The 21,914-nt window shown below is 45.8% G+C and overlaps 1 protein-coding gene across 7 annotated transcripts in view; it reads left to right on the top strand.

Annotated features, from left to right (window-relative positions):
• The window catches only part of LOC138261974 (peroxisomal carnitine O-octanoyltransferase-like), a 580,533-nt gene that overhangs the window by 360,484 nt on the left and 198,135 nt on the right, over positions 1-21,914 (top strand). For all 7 annotated transcript variants that reach the window (XM_069211577.1, XM_069211579.1, XM_069211576.1 and 4 more), the window contains 2 exons: positions 1,647-1,740; positions 1,971-2,096. In XM_069211577.1, coding sequence (XP_069067678.1) covers positions 1,647-1,740; positions 1,971-2,096 — 220 coding nt within the window. The remainder of the gene's footprint in view (positions 1-1,646; positions 1,741-1,970; positions 2,097-21,914) is intronic.

The following is a 21,914-nucleotide window of genomic DNA, read 5'->3' as shown; positions in this document are numbered from 1 at the left end:
AGATTTAAGTGCAGATAAATGCTCACTTTCTAAAAATGACATTTCTAAAATAGTAATATTAAATCCAACTTCACCAGTCAGCAGGATTTTATATCACCATTCTGGCCATACTAAATATGACCTTCCTACTCCTTTCAGATCAGCGGCTACCACTCAAACAATATATGAGGACGGCCCCAATGTTAGCCTATGAACGGAGCAGGCCTCACAGCAGTGTAAAAACGAATTTGGGAGTTATACACTACCAGGACATGTAAACTACGTAGGTACATGTCCTGCCTTTTGCCTACACAGCCCGCTGCTCTATGGGTTACCTAGGGCATACCTTAGGGGTATCTTATGTAGTTTTAGGCTTGGCAAGTACTTTTAAATGCCAAGTCGAATTGGCAGTGAAACTGCACACACAGGCCTTGCAAGGGCAGGCCTGAGACAAGGTTAAGGGGCTACATAAGTGGGTGGCACAACCAGTGCTGCAGGCCCACTAGTAGCATTTAATCTACAGGCCCTGGGTACATATAGTGCCCAGTACTAGGGACTTATAAGTAAATTAAATAGTCCAATTGGGTATGATCCAATGTTACCATGTTTAAAGGGAGAGAGCATATGCACTTTAGCACTGGTTAGCAGTGGTAAAGTGTGCAGAGTCTAAAAACCAGTAAAAACAGTGTCCAAAAAGTGGAGGGAGGCATTCAAAAAGTTAGGGGTGACCACCCCAAGGCTGTCAGGTCTAACAGGTATCACAAATTACCTCATGCAGAAACTACAACAGGTACAAAACTTGGTCGTCCGCCTCCTGTTTAAACTTACTAAGTATGCCTGGATATCTCAGTTTCGAAGGCAGTTGCACTGACTTCCAGGGAAGAAGAAAGTGATTTTTAAAGCTATGACAGTGGCACACACAGCCTTCTTTAGGATAGGTCCTAAATACTTCTGGGGCAAATTGATCCCTTACTGTCCTATAAAACTCTTGCGGTCACAGTCAGTCCATCTGCTGATCATTCCTTTTACTAGATGTAAGAAATGGGGGGGTTCAGCCTACTCCGTACTGACAAACACTGGAACTATCATTGGAACTAACTTTCTCTGGCCCTCAGATGTACTCCAGACAAAAAGATTTTCCACAAACTAGTGAAAACCCACCTGTTCACTCACTAAGCTGGTCTCCTTCCCTTTGGCATTTGCCTAGTCTTGGGACACTTTAGTAGTAGCTTCAAGCTTTATAAATCCCACCATTTATACATTCGTTCATTCATCCATTCTTCTCGCTCAGCTGGCAGATTTGTAGGCTTAGGGATATCCCTTTCAGGACCTTAGTTTGGACACACCAGTGTCACTGCACTTCAAGGCTTCTGCGTTCCTGGCATGGAAAGTCTTGAAAAGTAACTGATGTCAGCCCACTAATGTGGTGCATACATAGGTGACCAAAACATCACTTCTGGTGCGAACAACACCAACAACAATGCAGTCTGATGCTTGGGAAATTCAAAGGTAAGGAATCTGCAGCTAGATATTGTCTCCACCAGATAATGTGTTACTGAAGGTAAGTAATTTGTTCATTTGTTTCACTTTTTTTGTTGCATCACAAATGTAATGTGATGTAATGTAAACTGTCTCTCAACCTCAATGTGTGTTTTTTGTTTTTTAAGGCAACTTGATTACATCCATAAGATGTGCCACAGTGAGCCCACTGGACCAGGAGTTGGAGTCCTTACAAGTGAAGAGAGAACCCGCTGGGCTCAGGTTAGAATGATATTAAAACATCTCTTTATAATAAAGTGTTTATCACAAACAACATATGGTCACTGCTATCCAGGCCTTTCTGGAGGAACTTAAAATGGGATGAAAGCCTTACATTTAAACGTGTTCTACTGTTCAAGTGATTTTAAAAATATGTTGCTGTATCTTGTTTACTTTAATAATCTTTTGCCAAATGTAGAACTGCGTTTTCAAATAATTTACATTTCTTCTAGATCCGGGAATATTTAATCAGTCTGGACCCAAAGAATCTAACTATATTGGAAAACATCCAGAGCTGTCTGTGTGTGGTTTCTTTGGATGACTCCAGTCCTCATGGAACAGCTGAAGACTATAGTGAGGTGAGCGGAAACAGATACTTTTCTTTCGGTTTTCTTATGTCTGACGTGACAGTGTAGCTTTCTGTCACCCTGCATGTAGTATAAACAAGCATTGGCAAACCAATAGGTCTTCCTTATTTCTAAAGGGAAGGAGTGTTTTCATGATGATTAGTATATTCAGAATAGTGCTACAGTATACACTTGTTTTCATCCTTTGTATTTTATACATTAATACCTACCTCTCAATCTTTGAGGACTCCAAGAAACGTGAGATAGTGTTTACGTATCTTTCACAGAAATTGATCTCACTGAAGTTTATAGAAGGCACCAGATTTGTTTAGGAAGTGAACATAGGTCCATGCAGATGGTAAACTCCAACTGATAGAGAGTTCAGAAGTATGATTTTAGTCTGCCCCACTATAGCTCTGTGTTTTGTATCTGTACACCCATGTTTATGCATATTTCTTAAATTTAAAGGTGATTGTATCCACTTCTGTGAGAGTCTATTTATGCAAATATGTTTTTCATTGTCCATGTTTGTGTATGTATGCCAAGCCAGGGGCCAATTCTGAAGCATTGGCAGGAACCATTGTCACAAAGCTTTTTTAAATTTGATGTACAACTCCTTCAACATGACGGAGCCATCCATCAAACTTACCTTTTTTATAATTTTCAAAAAGAACATCCAGGAGCAGGCTTTTCTATTGGAAAATTAAAAGTATTCTGCACTATGGGTGCTATCTCCCGTTGCGAGGGGGCATTAGACAGTTCTCACTGGCCGTTCCCACTATGGGTTTTCCTGGCGTGGACGGACAGTGAAACCGGACTTCTGTGTCTTCCCACGTAAATTAGGCGGATGGGCAAACAGGTCAACCTCAGACAGACTTTATTTAATTTGGCCGTCGAGGGGTGTAACCAACGCAGAGATGGAGTAGTTCCTGCTGTTGTTACATCAAAGGTCCACCTGCATTTAAATCTGGTGGGCAGACCATTACGTTGGCAGTAAGGATTCTCCGTTGTTGTCACAAACATATAAATCAGCTCCTTAGTTTTCTCGTAACGTACGAAGTAGGGGTAGATTCAGCTCAACACTTCATTGCCCTTATGGTGTTGCAATAGGGTGCTCATTGAGAATGCTTGAAGGATCATTTGCTATCAAATAGCTATTTGTCCTTAGAGTTCGGAACGAGGGGTTCCTTTCTGCAGTGGCCTATTTTATCATCGAACAGAAAGACCTCAAGCCCACATCAAGCAGGCAATGAAGCAGCAAACCCATCCCAAGAAAAACAAAACAGATAATAACACTGAATAACTAATTAAAGTCTCTATCATCTGCCATAAACCACCACAACAAAGATGTCCAATATTTAAAAACCTCATAAAGAATTTAAATAACATTGTATTTATTCTTAACATTAGCTGATGGTCAAATGTTTCCAGTGCTTATTTTGAGGTGGCTGTTGCACTGGCATTCATTTTTGAGGACCAGCACTTATTTTTCCTCATCAGACTTTGACCCTGTGCAAGAAAGACAAAAACACAAAAAGGGGAAAGAAGGAGGAAGGGAAACACAGGAAGACACAGGAAGACAGTGAAGTGGGAGCAGGGATGACAATGTTTCTGAAACATTTCTACAAGTGGCACGGAATGTCTTGTGGTGGATGAAAGAGGAATGAGTGAGGATCAAGGATGTGCATCATTGCCATTCGTCATACTCACTTTCAGTAGAGCTGGCCACAGGATTCTGAGTAAAACTTTCAGCCCGGCACTTATTCTTTTACAAATGAAGCAATGAATGTTTCACTTTGATGTAACAAATTCAGGCGTTACTTTCCGGCTGGTGAGCTGTCTCTTTCTTTTAAGATGGCAGCATCTTTTTTTCTAATTACTGTCCAAGAAATGGTTTACCTTTGAACAGTAAGTGGAAACTAAAAAAAACAGAAGCTCTAAGAAAAACAATAGGTTTCGTCCCTGGGTCCTGTTGGCTTTGTAAATGTTTTTTGGTGACACTGAAATAAAAACGTTGTTAGGACGTGCATGTATGCGTAATGACGATTTTAGTTCTTAATCATTCAGTAGGCTTGCACATGTCTGATGTATGCATGTTCAAGTGTCACATGCTTGTGCATGCATGCTGACTGGCGAGGGCTCAATTTTCTTTTTTTCTTTACCGATCCTATATGGTAGATGCCAAAATCATTTTTACAAGCAGAAAGAGCAGAGAGGTGTGCCAGCAAATCGTACCTGTCATGCTCTCCATTGTTTTTTATTGTGAGTGGGCGGATGCAATGGAGAGCACACTGTGGGAGCAGTGGGTTGGAGTAATCAAGTACTGAGTGGAGTGAAAGAATGTATTAAAATAAAGCCAAGGAGAAGGAAGCAATTAGATGGGTGTGTAGAGGAGGGATCACCACAGAGCACTTGGGGAGGGGGATTGCTGTGATATGCTGGGGAGGATGCTGCACACAAGGGAAGTAGTCTGAAAACGCATGCACTCTCGAAGAGCTTAAGAAAAAAGTAGTACTCTAAATGTGAGCATTAAAGGGATACAAGTAAGACAGTTAAAAGCATGGCAAATAGGCTATGCTCAAAAGAAGGGCTAAATTTAGGAAGAGGAAGGAAAGCCATCAAATAAGAAGCCAGGAAATAGAATGATACTAAAATGAACCAATGGAAGTAGTGCGCAGGCTCTAAGTATGATATAGCCCACAAATGGTCTTTTGTAAACAGACAGCTAGATCCTGATTGGTAGGTGGAAATTGAGCCATGAATCAGTAAACACTCCCATATCTGACCTTGCTGTGGGATGAGAACTGGAAGGGCACATTTCACAACAAAACGGACTGACCACCCAGTTAAGACAAGAAGCATAACATTTCTGTACACTTGCAAACAACATAAAATGTGCTACTTAGTTTTTTGCCATCCTGTCCACAAAGTGCTTCTTCTTGCCTTATACAATTGTATTTCTAAAGTACACCTGTTGTGGCCATGAGGACTTACATACAGGACCATGTCCCTACATGACCTCCATCTTCCAGAGCCGCCCTGTCCTTTCTTATTGTTGGCTTGGACACTTCAACGCTCCCATTGGAGCTGTTTTCAGCCTCAAGTTTTTTAACTGCTTTCAGCTTCATGTGTTTTTTAAACAGGTAATCATAGACCACGTTCTCTCTAACTCTTGACATTGTATACAGTTCTGAATTTAGAAGAGGAACAGCAGTGAGAAGGTCCAGTACGGCGTATCACCTGCAGTGCCTGAGGCTGAAATGGAAAGGAAGAAAGCTGTTGTAGCTCGGAAGTGTTGCCCAGGACTGGCCTACAGGGCAATGCGGCAGTTGCTGATGGGCTGGTCTGACAGGTCAATGTGTGAGGCGTTTTTAGGTCTTGCCTGCGACAGCACATGCACTCTTGCTTGTGAGAGATATTGCATATAACAAGGGACTTGCAGACCGCTCATTGCTTACCATTCGTTGGCTTAATTGTCAATCTTATTTGCTGCCTTCTAGTAGGCCCGCATGTGCTGGCTTCACATCCTTTTCTTTAAGCTGGAGCGTGGACCAAGTACTGATTGCTGTCCTGCCGCTGATCTCGCTGTGATTGGAGTACTTTTATTTTTTCTTCTCCCCTGTTGTCCTTGTTGAGCCTCTTGCCATTTGTGGCTATGTTTTAGTTAGCCACACACACTTCAAGAAGGTCTTTTCCTCTTTGAAATGGATGTTTATTGTGACAGCAGTTGTGTCATCTGCTATTGTTGTGACAACAGTTGTTGTCTACTTGCAAATTAATTTTCACTAAGACATGACAGGTGCAATTGCTTTCTTTATGTGATGGGATCTTTTGGCAGATGTCTTATTTTTTCTTTTTCATGCATGGGGAGATTAACTGATTTGTTCAGAATCACAAGGGTGTTGTACCTAGACATAACAAGCAATGGCAAGGCCAATAGGTCTTGCCTTCAAGACTATTGACTCTGCCATTTATTTTTGTTCAGCTGTACAGAATGGGCAGTGCCAACTTTGGCAATGATTTGTAGTCATGCTCATGGGCGGCGGTAATATATGAAAGTGGTGGGATGAGCAACGTGCCCTACCGCATCGCAAAACACATACATAAAATAAGCATGCAAAATAAAAACACTTGCGTATGTTATATTAACATTAAAAATAAAATAAATGTACTTACCTGGGTTGGGTCCTCTGTGTCCTTCACAGTCTGTGGCTCTAACTGGCATGAGTGGAAGAGGTAACTTCCCTAAGCAATCAATACGCTGCTCTCATGCTGTTAACCAGACTGAGAGCAGTGCTAGGATTGGATGGAGCAGGCTGGCTAAATGTTCTTTCAGGCCCTGTAGGCTTGTGCTTGGACTCCACCCAGAAGTCCAAGGCAGGTGGGTGGAGAGCTTCAATGTGCAAATGTCAGTTTGGCCGAAAGAAGTCTGCCGGCCAAACTGACATGCGCGCTTTGCAGTGTCTGGCCAGCCATTGCTCTAGTCTGCCATTCAGCAGAGGACACATCCCTTTCTCCGGCTATGTGGGAAACTGACGGCTGTGACGCGCCTTGTGAAAAATAAAATGTTAATGCAATCATTTCATTGCCATTTTATTGTGCACATTGAGTTAGCGCGGCTCGCAGCGTATGGGTGGGAGACGCTGACTGTATAGAAGTGTGGCTGCTTTGCAGCATGGCTAAAAATATATATATTTTTTTAACTTATCAGGCATCCAGTGCTAATGCACTCTTAAAAAATAGCATTAGCCCTGGCTGCATCATAGTACTTTCTTAAATTCATTTTAAACACAGCCGCGGCTCGCACTTAATAGAAGGGGCAGGGCGGCACGCGTGTGCGCAGGGGGGATAATTACATTAAATACAAAATAATAATTTTTTTTAAAAACACCTCCTCTGCTGTGCGCTGCTCCATCCGCTCTGCTCTGTCTCCTCATGGCTGCAGGCACAGGCTCCCAGCAACTGTGTTGCTGGGCTGGAGAGAGCCCTGTGCACATGTGTGTTTGGCCAGCCCGAGACAGCCGGCAAACACACATGCGCTCTGAGAGGGAATGCTGTGCACTCACCCTCAGTGCACGTCACCTCTGTGGCCCCACCCCTTTTCCCAAAACACGATCATAAACACAGTTTATGATCGTGTTTTGGGAAAGTTTTTGCAGCTGCCGGCAGGGAGTGACACTCCTCCACCCTTATGGAGGAGCCGCCCCTGTTTAAACATACTGCAAAGCATCAGTGCTGCTAAACAGCATGGTTGCAAAACATTGCTAAAGCCAATAGCTCTAATGGGCAAGATCAATTGGCTTTTAAAGTGCTTGTTTTGTTTTGGCTTTTTGTGGGCCTGTTTTATGCTCTTGTGGGCCAGTTTTACTGTTGATTTCCCGATATGACCAGAAATATTGGCTGCAGCCAACACATATGTATGCAATGTCCCATAACTTGCAAACACCCATACAACATGTATTCACAAGTTCACAACTGCCCGGATTTGCAAACATTAGACACTTTTTTACCTATTTGGTTTGCTAACACAGGCCATTTTTAGGTTGAGCGTAAGCCTATGGCCTCTGGTATACCTTTAGTATACTTCTGTAGCTTAAAGCCATTTCATTAGTTTGTTTCAGTGTCATTTAAAAATCCTTGTTTGCTAGTGGTCAGTCATGTCTCTTTGTCCCTCTTTTTTCTTTTTGGGAGCAGGGACTATATACCGTATAATGATGCTTTGTCATGTTTATCTGTTCTTTGGGGGACTTTTTTTTTCTTGGTTTCCTACATGTTCGGGGAAGCTTCCCTTTTCATTTGCACAGCATTCTTGCTTTCAGCTAACGTAACCATGTTGTTCCTGCTTACACTTCACATGCTTTACTTACGTAGCTTTCCCTTTGAGTGTTTGCTTTTTCCAGAATGTTGCTACTTATTTTTGTTTTCAGCCAGCATATTACTCTCATCTCCCCTCCCTCATAACTTGAATGCACAGTGTAAAACTTTTCACAAAATGGGTGCTGCACTTCATTTTTCAGCACAGCGCCTGAAACTCATTGGGATGTGTGGAATTCAAGATTGCAGGGTGCAGTACCTTGTGTGGCCAAAAGAGGTCCCAAGGGACACCTAGGTACAACCTGTGGTAGTGCACGTGGTACTGCACCCTTTACCAGCTTCATGCATGTTAGAATAATAAATGTTGCAGGTTTTATCAGCCAGCATATTCTAAGTGTAAAAGCGTTAACGTAACCATGTTCTTCCTGATTACATTTCACATACTTTACTTAATCTTGTTTTGTTTGGTCCATGCTATCCAAATCGTTCCCACTGTAATTAACAGTCTTCGTCAACAGATGTCTCAAATGTGGCAGAGCACCAACGCTGCTCCCTTTGTAACTGGAAAACAAGGTTTGAGTATGCGCATCGGTTCACCATACCGTGTGTCTGGCCAATTCACTTAATCTCCCCATGCCCACAAAAAATGAATCTGCACTTGTGTAATATAACTGGTGATCATATAAAGTGCTTCGATGCCTGCTAGTCGAGTTTGTGCTATATAAAACTGAAAAATAACAGCAGTGACTTTGGAGAATATTTGAAGCCATAAGTCGTCCAGAACCAAGAATTCACATAGATGCCGAGCTTGAAGTTGCTTTAAAATGTGTGCCCTGTCTTCCTTTGTGGCATGGAAAGGTGCTTTCAGTCAGGTATGGTGCAGTGTCTGTTGGATTTCACCAGGAATGTTTACACACAGGCAAAAACGCATCCACACTCTCTCCCTCTTTCTATTTGGAAAGACTTAAAAAATGCTGGTCATTTCTCAAAGTAATGTGTTTTACCCCACTTACTACACCTACAAATCCACATTCCTCTCTCTTTCCAGTGACCCTTAAGCCCCTCTCCTGCGCCTCTGCTTACCATGTAATAGTATGTTTCAGCCACTGAAAGCGTGGGATGAAAAAGTATGTTTACACATATTATCGCTTGTCACGTTGATTAAAAGTCACCACTCCAGTTCCAAAATCGTAGTAACTGCAGTGAGGACATATCAGCCATCATGACTCAATTTTGCCCCATGTAAAGCCCCACGTCTGTCATAAACTCTAGCAAACACTTTTCAGGGTAAGAACCATCTTCATAAGATGTACTCTCCCCGCTACTGACAACTGCAGCTTAATCCGCTTCCCTACTTGTACAACCACATTTATCTTACTTTTGCAGTACTTCTCCTCTGGGGCACCTTAAGGATTTTGGGGGCTCTGACCAAACGTATTTTGGGAGTCCCTGTTTGTAACAGATTTGAATTTATGATCCAGTTCTTTCTCGCCCTCTTTGGCCAGGTCACTGACAATGCACAGGCACAACCGTCCAAATTTTTAACGTGTTTACATCTAATATTCAGAGATAGTGATGGGTGTTATCAATACTTGTAACACAGCAGCAGCTCACTAATATTACTGCAAATATAATCCTTGACACCCTCCCATTTCTCATATGTGAGGTTTTGTTTTGGTCTTAAATAACCTTTTTTTAAGGATGCTGCATGAAACAAACACAACATTCCTCTGAAAAGGTCAGTAACAGTCCCGCACACATCACCCACATTAAAAATAGATTACAAGCAAACGGTACTAAAAACAATCTAAGAAATGTTCAAGGTCATCAGGGCAAGGCTCTGCAGTAAGTGGAAGTGCTTTAGTTTTATGCAGGGTCATGGAGTTATGTCACAGCGAGGACCAAATTATGCGGCAGAGTTGTCCAATTTATGTGGCAAGAAAAGTCCAGTTATTCATTTAAGTCAAGCAAATGCGAGACCTATTGCATAGCAAATGCTTGTTTGTTTTGGTGCGCAGGCCTGTTTTATTTGTCCCAGTTCGTCCCTGTGTGTGCTTAGAAGCAATGCTGAGAGAGCCATGGTTTGGTACATGCCAGGCAACAGTGTCCCAATAACTCTGCCATAGGCCTATCAAGATGCTGTTAAAGCTATGCTAAGGTTTTTCTGTTAATTTCACTTGGTTGACAATAAATCTCAGTTCTGTTTAAGCACTGTTTAACAGGCAGGAAAAGGTCCAAGCAGGCAGAAGCACACACACACAGTGTGACCTGCGCATTTACAAGCCAAAGCTGTTTGTTGTTGCCCTTTTCAGTGGCACTGAACCCTGGAAAATGAGAGCTGATTGTAGCTGCATTCGAGTATTCCAAACAAAGTTGAACAAAGGCATGTGCAGCACACGCACACCTGCAAAACTGTCTCTTGGGTCTCAGTGACTGCAGCAATGATACACATACACGGTTTGCTGCCGACTACATCTGCTGCTGCACATGGTGCAGCACTGTGCTGCACACCGTGTGCTGCCTGCAAATGTAAGTACAAGCATTGGCAAAGCTATTAGGTCTGGTGTTGGTAGCCAAACGTTTAACCTTGTCAGGCTTTGTTTTATATTGTTTTTTTACAAACAGAGCAAAAAAAGATGGCTAAAGTAAATATATTTTTTTTACACAAAAACACATCATCAAAGTAGTTGCTAGCACCGAAGGAAATTACTTTCTGTTGTGTTCTTTGAAAGAGCAGAATACACTCACAGTGAAGTTAGTGGCTTAAGTTGGGTGCCCCACTGCCCTATGCTTTATTCAATAGTGGGCAGACAAAATTATTAGTGACACAATAACAGACCAGTGGGTGAAGAGGGCTGGCTGAAAGTGCCTATGAATAATTTTCTTACAAAAATAATTTTAGTAAAATCAACAGATCCTGGCTAACTCCAGACTTTTAAAAAATAAGCATTGCCAAAGCCAATATTTTGGACTTTGGTCTAGGAATTAGTGGCTTGGCTGCTTTTTAGGTCGAGCGTGCAAGCGCTTGTCCAGATGTAATCTCTGTGGGCTTTTAACCACGCCCCGCACACTCATCAGTGTCACTCATTCATGGGCTTGCCTTTCAAAAATCCTTTGTTATCATTGGTAAATGCTTTACGTTTGTCCCTCCTTGGGGCAGTTTATTACCGCGTTAGCATCGACCCTGTTACATGAATAATTGCATATTTGCTGGTATGTTTGACTGCGAGCGAACTTCTTTTTCCTTTTGTGTCTCTTCTTTGCCCTCATGCTCTTGGTGGCCGTGGCACCTTGAATCAGCTTGATTATGTCTACTGTTTTACTTTTCATTTTCAATTTATGTTGCAAGAAAAGTCCAGTTAGCAATTTACAATGCTAAAAGCTCTAACTTGAGCAAATGTGAGACCCATTGCATTGCAAATGCTTGGTATTAATTTTAATATTGCAAGAAGACAACTTGATGGGCATCTTAGAAAGGAGAAGCAGTCCTGAAGTATAACAAACAGCATTCTAAGATGTCCACCTGTGCAGAGAATGCATATGGAAGGATAGGTAACCTTCAAATGTGTTTTTTACATTTGTCTAAGATGACTGCATGCACATGCAAGAGTTATGTCAAAGGGACAGAGCCTCCTCACAAGGTATAGTAAAACATGTTTAGCTCCTTTTGAAATGAACTTATACCCTGTAAAAAACAATTGACAATTGTGCAACACCTGGTGAATGGCTGTTCCTTACCACGTACTTGATGTCAATGGTTCACAGCCCTAGCTCCCAACTGGATACTTAGGGTTAACAAATCACTGAAAGAAAATCATCTGAAGTGAGGCAGTGACTCTGAGTGAGACCAGTACACAGGGAGGTTTACAAGCATAGTTAGCTCACATTGCTGCAGAGACATCTCGGCCGGCCTGTGTTGAGTTCAATAATGGAATTAACAGAAAAACAGTAGCCAGATTTGAATACACCGTATTGGGACCGTAATGCCATCACAATGTACAAACATCAAAACTATCATCATTGCAGTGCATTGCAGAAAATAAACCTTGTACTTTTTTAGGTGTTAAATCTTTTTATTATTATCATTAAGGTTTTAGCAGTATACAACAGCACCACCTACAGCCACTGGCCGCAGGAGGTAAATATAACAGTAGAATAAAGAACGTACAAACAGGCAAACATGGCTGCATCTCTAGTTTTGATGACCGCATAATCAGATCATAATTATCTCCCTTCTCCCTTACAAAACCCAAGTATTCTATGTAGTAGTTTTTGCTATAGTCAGGCATGTGCCTGGTGCAGTCAGGTGTACGACGCGCAGATAACGTGGGCATGTCAGCTCTCTGAATTCGTCATTGAGATAGGTAACACAGGGCCCTGCATGTTTTATCAAAAGTGGGCAGGGTGTCTGTAGCCGCTGCTGTAAGCCTCTCCATCCCCAGTGTGTCCCACAGTTTGTGTAGCCAATCCGTGTGCGTGGAGATCACCTCGTTACCACAGCAAGTTATAAGTAGCTGTTTAGCTGCTCTGAGCAGTAATGTAATAGCCCTGCCGAACGGAGTTCTAAGATGCTAAGTCTGTGGATTGGGAAGCCCCAAGAGCACATAGCTAGGGAATCATGGAAGTGTCATAAATCTCATCAACAGCCTTTAATATGTTATCCCTATTCGGGGGCAATGCCACTGTATAAGCGTCAACGTACCTAGCTGCCCACAGTTCCACCAGCATCAGTCCGTTTCGCCCCTCTGCCACTCAGCTACCTGAGCCGTTGTGAAGTACCAATAACATGCAGTTTTCAAAAATAATTCTTTAGTGCTCATGTTGCGCGCTGTCACACGAACTCGGTGTAACACATCCAGATATTCCCTGTCTGTGAAGGAGCACTCGCATTCTGCTTCCCATCAGCGCTTCTCGGGTGACTGCAGCAAAATTGATGGAGTAGTCAAGAAGCCACATACATCAGATATGAGTTTATCAATGGTGCCTGTTAAATGCCATTTCTCAAAGGGGAGGAGCGGTCTGCTCGCATGTGGCCTGATTTCCGGAGAGGATACCTAGTGTCGTATTGTTAGGTACTGCAGATGTAATTTGCAGAAGGCCGTACGCCACCTGCAACTGAGCAAAATCCATAATGCCTTGGGCATCATTAAGGTCTTTTTATAATTGGATTCCTGTCAGTCTTAGAATGAGGTTCCTGTGAGAGCTGGGGGAAGTCAGGATTGCCGATAATCGACATTTGCGGAGATATGGGAGAAGATATGCCTTTACGCGTCTGCACCCTGTCCCAGGCATCAATCGTGGCCCGTAGAACAGGAGAGATACAGACTCCCTGTGGTTGATGCCCCTGGGGGAGCCATGGGATTTTCCAAATGTGCTGTCCAGCCACTGCTTCGTCAATGAAGCACCAATGCTTCTCTGTGCAGTCCCTCGACTATTCCAGTAAATAACGTAATTGGGCAGCCTGGTAATAACTAGTCAAATGAGGGACCCCCATTCCTCCCTCTGCCTGCGGGAGATAGGCCTGCGTCTGTGCCATTCTTGCCTTTTTCCCGGCCCTAATATATTTCAGATTAACTTCTGCTTGGTATCTAGCACCCCGCTTGGAGGAGCCAGCGGCAGGCTTTGCATGAGAAACAGTACTTTGGGTAAGAGAGTCATCTTTATGGCTTCTATGCGACCTAACCATAAGAATCCATAGCCTCTTCACTTGGCCACTGTGTCTTTTGCTTCACTCAGCAGGGCGGTGTAGTTATGTTGTGCTGTGTCGGTCGGGGTAGTGCAGATCTGGAGGAGCAAATAGTTCAATGTTTGCTTAGCCCACGTAAAAGGCAGGGTGGGCCTCAGTGCCTCTACATCTGTTTCCCATACTGTTAAGTTGAGGATGGAGCATTCAGACAAGCTGGCCTTAAAGCCGGCCACATCCCCAAAGGCGCTTAGTTCTCCCAGGACCGCTGAAAGGGACGTATCCGGTTGTGATAAATAGAGCAGGAGGTCATCCGCATATAGTACAATTTTGTGCATTCGTCCCCCCATTGGAATGCCATGAATTGTCTGATTAGGTCGTATGCATTCCACACAGGGCTCCACATAGAGTGCAAGCAGCAAGGGTGATAGCGGACAGCCCTGTCTGGTCCCTCTGGTTATAGGGAAGATGGCCGATAGGCCCTCGTTTATGCTCACTCTAGCCTGGGGGGAGGTATAATTACACCTCACCCATTTGTAGAATCTTGGGCCTAGACCATAGCGGGGTAAGACCGCAAACAGAAAGTCCCAGTGTACTCGGTCAAAGGCCTTCTCTGCGTCAAGTGATAGCAATAGAAAAGGTATGTGGGCTCGCTGCACTTCATCCAAAAGGTGGCACAACCGTTTAGTGTTATCAGCACAAGTCCTTTCCGGGATAAACCAAGTCTGGTCAGGGTCTGTCATCCCCTGCATGTAGAGATTAAGTCTGCTCACCAAGACACTGGTAAAGAGTTTCACGTCCACGTTCAATAACGTGATAGGCCTATAGGAAGAACAGAGGGCTGGATCCTGTCCAGTCTTTGGAATGACTGCAATCGTTCCTACTTGCATCGAGAGGGTAAGTGTTCCGGTGTCCGCAAAATGATTGAAAAGTCGTGCCAGTATGGGCTCTAGGAGGTCCACAAATAGTTTATAGAATTCTGACCCAAAGCCATCCTGTCCAGGAACATTCCCCTCAGGGAGGCAGTGTATAGCTAGTAAAACTTCAGTAGGGGTAATGTCTGTGTCTAGTGCGTCAGCTGTCGCTTTTGAGAGCCGGGTCAGGGGTATCTCATCCAAATAGCCTATGATTGCCTCTGTAACCCTTCCCTCTTGTGTGTAAAGGGAGGTATAGAATTTCTCAAATTGCTGGAGAATTGACCCGTCTGCTGTGACGGGCTCATCCATTTTGGTTCGAATCTGTTACTTGATGCTGCAAGGCCTGAGCACGTAGTCTATGGGCCAGTAGTCGTCCCGCTTTGTTCCCCCCACATAGTACATCTGCTTGGTGCGTAACATGGCATGCTCCACTACATCCATATCTAAGGACCATAATTCTTTACGCACCACTCCTAGCTGACGTCTTGCCTCCCCGGCACCCGCCCCTCTATGCCTTTCTTCCAGTTCTTTTACCCTTACCTCTAGCTGATGGCGCTTCTCCTTTCAAAGAGCATTAGCATGTGCTAGGAGGGCTATAAATTGTCCCCTCATCACGGCCTTCAGTGCTTCCCATACCCAAACCACTGAAGTCTCTGGTATGTCATTAAGGGCTAGGTAAAACTTAATCATGTCTCTTATTTCTGAGCATACCTCTGCATGATTAAGGAGCTTAGTGTTGAGTCTCCACAATCGAATGCCCCGTCACGGGCCGGTTCTGTGAATTGCAGTGTAATTGGGGCATGATCGGAGAGGGATGCCACTCCAGTCTTTGTCTATGTGATGGCATGTAGAAGGCCGGGGGTGGTCAGAAAGTCTTGCATATGTCTGGCGTGCAGCGTTGGGTTGCTAGTGCGCCATACGTCGGTTAGGCCTCCTTCCTGCAACCAGTGTCGAAAGCCCACCGAGTATGCTCCTGTCTGCCCATAATGTTGTGTTGTGATGACCTGTCCACGAGGGTGTCAGGAACCACGTTAAAGTCTGCCCTTATAAATATGTCAGTGTCACTTGTCGTGAGTACGTGGCCATTGGCCTCCTGGAGAAACCCCTCTTGTTGCTCATTAGGCGCATATATACACGTCACAGTTATGTCGTACCCATGGATGTCTATGTAGAAGGAGATAAGCCTGCCTGGGTGCTTAGCACTTTCCTGGGAAGTGTGTGGCCAGTAATATCGCCACCCCTCCCTGCTTCCCCGGTCCTGAGGAGGGAACCTGACAGTCGAACCAGTGGGATTTCAACCTCTTCCAGTCTGCTGGAAGCAGTACTTGTAGTAAACATATGTCACATTTAGATTCCATGAGATATGAGAGGAGGGCTCGCCTCTTCAATGGAGCATTGAGGCCTCGAACATTGAGACTAATTACTTCAAAGGACATGCATGTGTGTGGGGATATTTAGCATGGGGATGCCTTGGGTGTCTGGCACGACTTAATGGAAGTGGTGTTCTTTCCAGAGTCCAACAATGAGATGCAGTTTGGTTAAGTAACATGACAGTAAACAATACAAACCAAAAAACAAACACTAACTTAGCTCCCGGCCTGGGAGCTACACCATGTCCATTGGGGGGGGGGGTGGTACATCTTCATGTATCAGGTCATTCTCTGTCTCCTCTTTCTCCAGCTTGTGGAGACTCCGCAGTCATCTCGTCTGCCCACCTGCATTATCCCCGAGTGTCGATATGTGTCCGTCCAGGGAGGTTGATATTCCCCTGTGTGGGCCCAAGCGGAAGGGAAGAGACAGCAAAGAGGCGAAACGGGACGGCTTCTCATCCATATCGCCCCCTCCATGTGTGCCCACTTCATTTGCCGTTATGGTTCTACTTCATTGTCTGAGGTACATTCCTGACGCCGTAGGCTGTGCAGCAGGTCCGTTCTTTCCCTCTTGCTTTCCTTGTTGGTTTGTTTATGGACTTTACTTAGGTTGTCGGATCTTACGTCCTGGCCCCTCCACTTCCTCTTGTGGCGCTCATCAGGGTGTGGGCGGCTCTTGGCCTCAGTCATGTCCAGGAGAGATTCTTCCTCTTCCAGTGTCCTAATAATGCGCATTTCATTTTGCCACATGAATTGCAGTCTGAAGGGATGACCTGATTTGTAACAAATTCCCTTCTCCTGGAGCAGGCTTGTGATGGGTTGCAGCGTTCGGCGGCGTTGCAGTGTTAATAGTGAGAGCTCTTGATATAAGTATATTTTGTGGCCCTCAAAGTTTATTGTAATCAAAACACGGACCGCCACAAGGATTTGTTCTCTTTGTAGTAATGAAGAGATGTGAGTATGTCCTGTGCTTGGCCAGGGACCTGAGATGGTAGGCCCACTCTATGCGTGAGGTCCAGTATTAGCTCTCGGCCTTTGAGTGTCGGGGCAACAAGCAGAAATAAGTGTGTCACAAAGTCTTCCAGTGGCCCCGATGTCACCTGCATGGGAACCCCCCTTATACGTATGTTTTAGTGCCTCGACCTGATCTTGAGATCTTCCAGCCAGTATTGCAGTTCACAAATGCTCTTTTGAAGTGTGAGAAGGTCCTGTCTGTGGTGATCCAGTTCTTCCGCCTGTGCGTCATGGGAACGTTCCACGGTGTCCACTCTATGTTCCAGTTCAGCTACTTCCCTTTTGAGTTCTTTGGTTGTGGTGGCAATCTCCTGTTTAAGATTAGCAATATTTCCACGGAGTCCCCCGAACAAATGCTCCAGAAATTACTTTGTTATCGGGGTAGTGTCTTCCTCCACCTGTTCGCCATCATTTAGGGGGTGATTCTAACCCCGGCGGTCTTAGACCGCCGGGGCCAGGGTCGGCGGGAGCACCGCCGACAGACCGGCGGTGCCCCGCAGGGCATTCTGACCGCAGTGCTTTGGCCGCGGTCAGTGCAGGAAAACCGGCGGTCTCCCGCCGGTTTTCCGCTGCCCCTTGGAATCCTCCAAGGCGGCGCAGCTTGCTGCGCCGCTGAGGGGATTCCGACCCCCCCTACCGCCATCCAGTTCCCGGCGGTCCGCCCGCCGGGAACCGGATGGCGGTAGGGGGGGTCGCGGGGCCCCTGGGGGCCCCTGCAGTGCCCATGCCACTGGCATGGGCACTGCAGGGGCCCCCGTAAGAGGGCCCCTAAATGTATTTCACTGTCTGCTGCGCAGACAGTGAAATACGCGACGGGTGCAACTGCACCCGTCGCACAGCTTCCACTCCGCCGGCTCGATTCCGAGCCGGCTTCATCGTGGAAGCCTCTTTCCCGCTGGGCTGGCGGGCGGCCTGAAGGCGGCCGCCCGCCAGCCCAGCGGGAATGTCAGAATTACCGCCGCGGTCTTTTGACCGCGGAACGGTAACCTGACGGCGGGACTTTGGCCGGCGGCCTCCGCCGCCCGCCAAGGTCAGGATGAGGGCCTTAGTCTTTAATCTTCTGACGCCCGTCCCGGGGTTTGCTCTTGCCTCTTCACCGGGGTCTTCCTGAAGAGCTCCTTCAAGATGCCCTTGTTCCTACTTTGCCATTGTGTCGCCATAATTCCTTTCATACGGGTGAATCCAATTACAGTCAGCCTGCGCAGCTTCCACCCTTTATTCTACTCCGGGTGTGCCCCTTCACTTATGATTAAGCTTAGGAAGCTCACTACCTCTGCCCCGTGGGTTCCCTTCGGGGGTATGGGCTTCAGTCAGCAGGGTGGCCCGTCAGTCCGATCCACCTAACGTTAGAAGTATCTCCTCAGTAGCTCTGCTGGTGTTTATGTGCTCTTTAAGAGGGCCCATTCACTTTCTTATCTTTCCCCTCTCCAGTGGGCTCTCCTCTCGCCTTATAACTATTGTGTGGCTCTCACCAGTGTCTGGTCCCTCTCACAGGCATTCAGTTCGGTTCCCTCTCAGGCAGGTCCTTGCTCACCGTACTGCTGAGGTGCTGTGTGAGTGCTGCACTGTAAAGCAGGAGGTGTCTCCCGTTCTGTCCACTATCCTCGTTTCTTCTCTAAGGGCTGCCGCAGCGCTCAGCGCCTCCAATACCAGAGGTTGGGGGGTGCAACATGTCCCGATGCACACGCTGTCAGGCCTCAACGTGGGTCCCACGGTCCTCCTAGACCCGAACGCCCATCAGACTCGTAGGGGGGCACCAGTCACCGGGTGTCATGCGGTGGCAGTCCCCCTCCAGCCACCCCCGCCGCCCATCTTCACAGTCCTCTCAGGTCCCCGACTTGGCCCACGAGGTGCGTGTTCCACCTCTTCTCCTCCTACGAGTGGCCAGGCCTACCGGCAAGTCGAGGCCAACTGCTGCGTGGGTCCGTCGCCAGCCGCCCTTTCTCCCTTCAACTGCACCGGGGGGAGGGGAGCACATTAAAGCTCCAGTCGTCAGCAGGAAAAGGGGGGCCCCGACGGGGCTCACTCACCCCTGCCGAAGCCGGCCCGGCTGCATTGTTGCTCCGCGCTTCACACAGCCACCATCTTGGTTGGGGCAGCGTCCAACAACTCCCTGCTCCATCACTCCGTGGGCTCCCTTGGGCCCCCAAGGGACTCTCCTCCGTTCCCGGAGCCCTGGACAATGCTCCGGTGGTGTGGTGGATGCTCTAGGTGGTACCAGCAGCTCACTGCCTGATCCTGACGGCAGAGCTCCTCCACGGCACTCCTACCTTGCCGCCATTATGGCTCCGCCACCTTATACTTTAAAAAAAAGGAAATTGTGTTGATTTTTGCAATAAATTAATTATGGATCAAAAAGAGGGATATTTTCCCTGTTTCAAAAGTAATTTCACATTCATGAAAATCTCGATGGAAGTGTATTATGCTGATTGTAAGGGTCAGCTTTATTTGTTGCTTTGACAAGAGAAATGCATGTACCAGAAATTAATATGGACATTTCTTCTCTAATTCTGTGTGTTAGGCATTTACACGGTTTCAAATTTGAATTTGTTACACATGTGTACAACTTCAGCTGTAGCATGTTTGTGGCTGCTAAAATCAGTGGAGGTTGGGCTAACACAAAAAACGGTCCGTAAATTGTGATGTAGACAGATGCGTGAGGTCTCAGAAACAAAGAGCTGTGCACCTACCAGGGTAAGCATTAGTCAACTTTAGCACGCAGGAGCTGGAGATGCACTGTTTACAGATGCATCATGACTGAGTTTCTGTCTGATGCATGGTAATAACCGGTTTAGGTTTACATTACAAAGTGGCACCTGGGTTTCTGTCTGAATTCTTCTGTTTATTGTGCAGCTTTTGGAAGACTCGGGATGCACAGCTATTTTAAGGTTGCTGCTATTTTAGTGTTTAATTTGTAAATTAAAACATGCCAGCGCTCAAAGTTCTCCTCTGAAAACATGCGGCTGCTGCATTTAAATGTGAGGAAGCGTAATCCTAAAGCCATCTAGGGCCTCTTTAATCCATTTATAGCCACTCCCTCCCTAATCAGCTCACTCTTGCAGCCTCTGCTTCCCCCCCTTGTAAAGCTTTTTCGTTTCGTTTTTCTCCCTATTGGGAGCAGGGACAAGACTGATTTGCATATAGCTGGGTCCATACTTGGGTGACGTGGCAAGCAAAATAACAATGGATTAAACCCAGATCTGTGACTGGGGGTTAGTGTTTGAAAAGTTTCAACACTCCGTCCATCATTTTACTTTGTGATATTGCCTGGTGCGTCCTAGGTGGCTAGGGTATGCCCAGACAAGGGTCCCTTGCTTGCTGCGCCACTGGATAAAAGCTAGCCTGGCTAATGAAGGGTGATAGCCTGAAACCAGTCCCAGGCTGCTTGAATCTTGTCAAGGGAGGACCTGGCTTGGCAGTTTGGGCTGGACTGCTCCCATGGGAACAGGGTCATGACTGATTTGCATATAGCTGGGTCTGAACTGGGGTGACGTGGCAAGCAAAATAACGATGGACTAAACCCAGATCTGTGACTGGGTGAGTGTTTGAAAACTTTCACCACTCCGTCCATCATTTTACTTTGTGATATTGCCTTGTGTGCCCTAAGTGGCTAGGGTATGCCCAGACATGAATCCCTTAACCGGTCCCATCATGCTGGAATCTTGTCCAGGGAGGACCTGGCTTGGCAGTTCGGACTGGACTGCTCCCATTGGGAGCAGGGTGAAGACTGATTTGCATATAGCTAGGTCTGAACTGGGGTTAAGTGGCAAGCAAAGTAACGATGGATTAAACCCAGCGCTGTGCCTGGGGGTGAGTGTTTGAAAAGTTTCAACACTCTGCCCATCATTTTACTTTGTGATATTGCCTTGTGCGCCCTAAGTGGCTAGGGTATGCCCAGATGTGGGTCCCTTACTTGCTGCACCACTAGCTTCAATCTAGCCTGGCTGATGAAGGGTGGTACCTTGAAACTGCTCCCAGGATGCTTGAATCCTGTCCAGGGAGGACCTGGCTTGGCAGTGCAGGCTGCAGGGTCAAGACTGATTTGCATATAGCTGGGTCCGAAATGGGGTGATGTGTCAAGCAAATTAACAATGGATTAAACCCAGATCTGTGACTGGGGGTGAGTTTTTGAAAAGTTTCAACACTCCGTCCATCATTTTGTTCTGTGATATTGCCTTGTGCGCCCCAAGTGGCTAGGGTATGCCCAGACATGGGTCCCTTGCTTGCTTCGCCACTGGATTCAAGCTAGCCTGGCTAATGAAGGTTAATATCCTGAAACCGGTCCCAGGATGCTTGAATCCTGTCCAGGGAGGAAATGGCTTGGCAGTTCGGGCTGGACTGATCCCTTTGGAAGGATCAAGACTGATTTGCATATAGCTCAGTCCAAACTGGGTTGACATAGCAAGCAAAATAATGATGAATTAAACCTAGATCTGTGACTGGGGATGAGTGTTTGAAAAGTTTCAACACTCTATTGTAGGAAGCTGGCACTGTATATACTATGTTAAAATGAGCTATAGTATGCACAGAGTCTAGGGGGTCCCCAGAGGGTTAACAGGGGCAAACATAGATAATACTACTGCTCTATTTGTGGTCGTGTGGTGGAGCAGTTAGGCTTATCAGAGGGTTGTGATAAGCATTTGTTGTACACACACAAGCAATAGAAGAAACACACACTCAATGACTTAACTCCAGACCAATAGGATTTTATATAGAAAAATATATTTTTGTTACTTTATTACTAGAACCACAAGAGTCAGTTCAGAAGTAAATACTGTTGCAGGTACGTACTTAGCATAGACATCAATGTAACTTTGTTTCACTTTAGTCAAGTAAACAGTTTTTAAGACGACAGAGACTATCTATTTTAAAAGTGGACACTGCATTTTCTGAACAGTTCCTGGCGAAGAAATTAAAGTACAGTTTTAGAGGTAAGTACACGACTTACAGTTCCAGTCTCTGGGTTATAGGTAGTCCACCATTGGGGTTTGAAGTCGACCCCAGACACCCACCATCAGCAACAAGGGGCTGG

Source organism: Pleurodeles waltl, chromosome 10 (genome assembly GCF_031143425.1).
Source record: "Pleurodeles waltl isolate 20211129_DDA chromosome 10, aPleWal1.hap1.20221129, whole genome shotgun sequence".
NCBI classification, from domain to species: domain Eukaryota; kingdom Metazoa; phylum Chordata; class Amphibia; order Caudata; family Salamandridae; genus Pleurodeles; species Pleurodeles waltl.
Note: the sequence above shows the minus strand (reverse complement) of the source record. Positions and strands in the feature narration are given on the sequence as shown.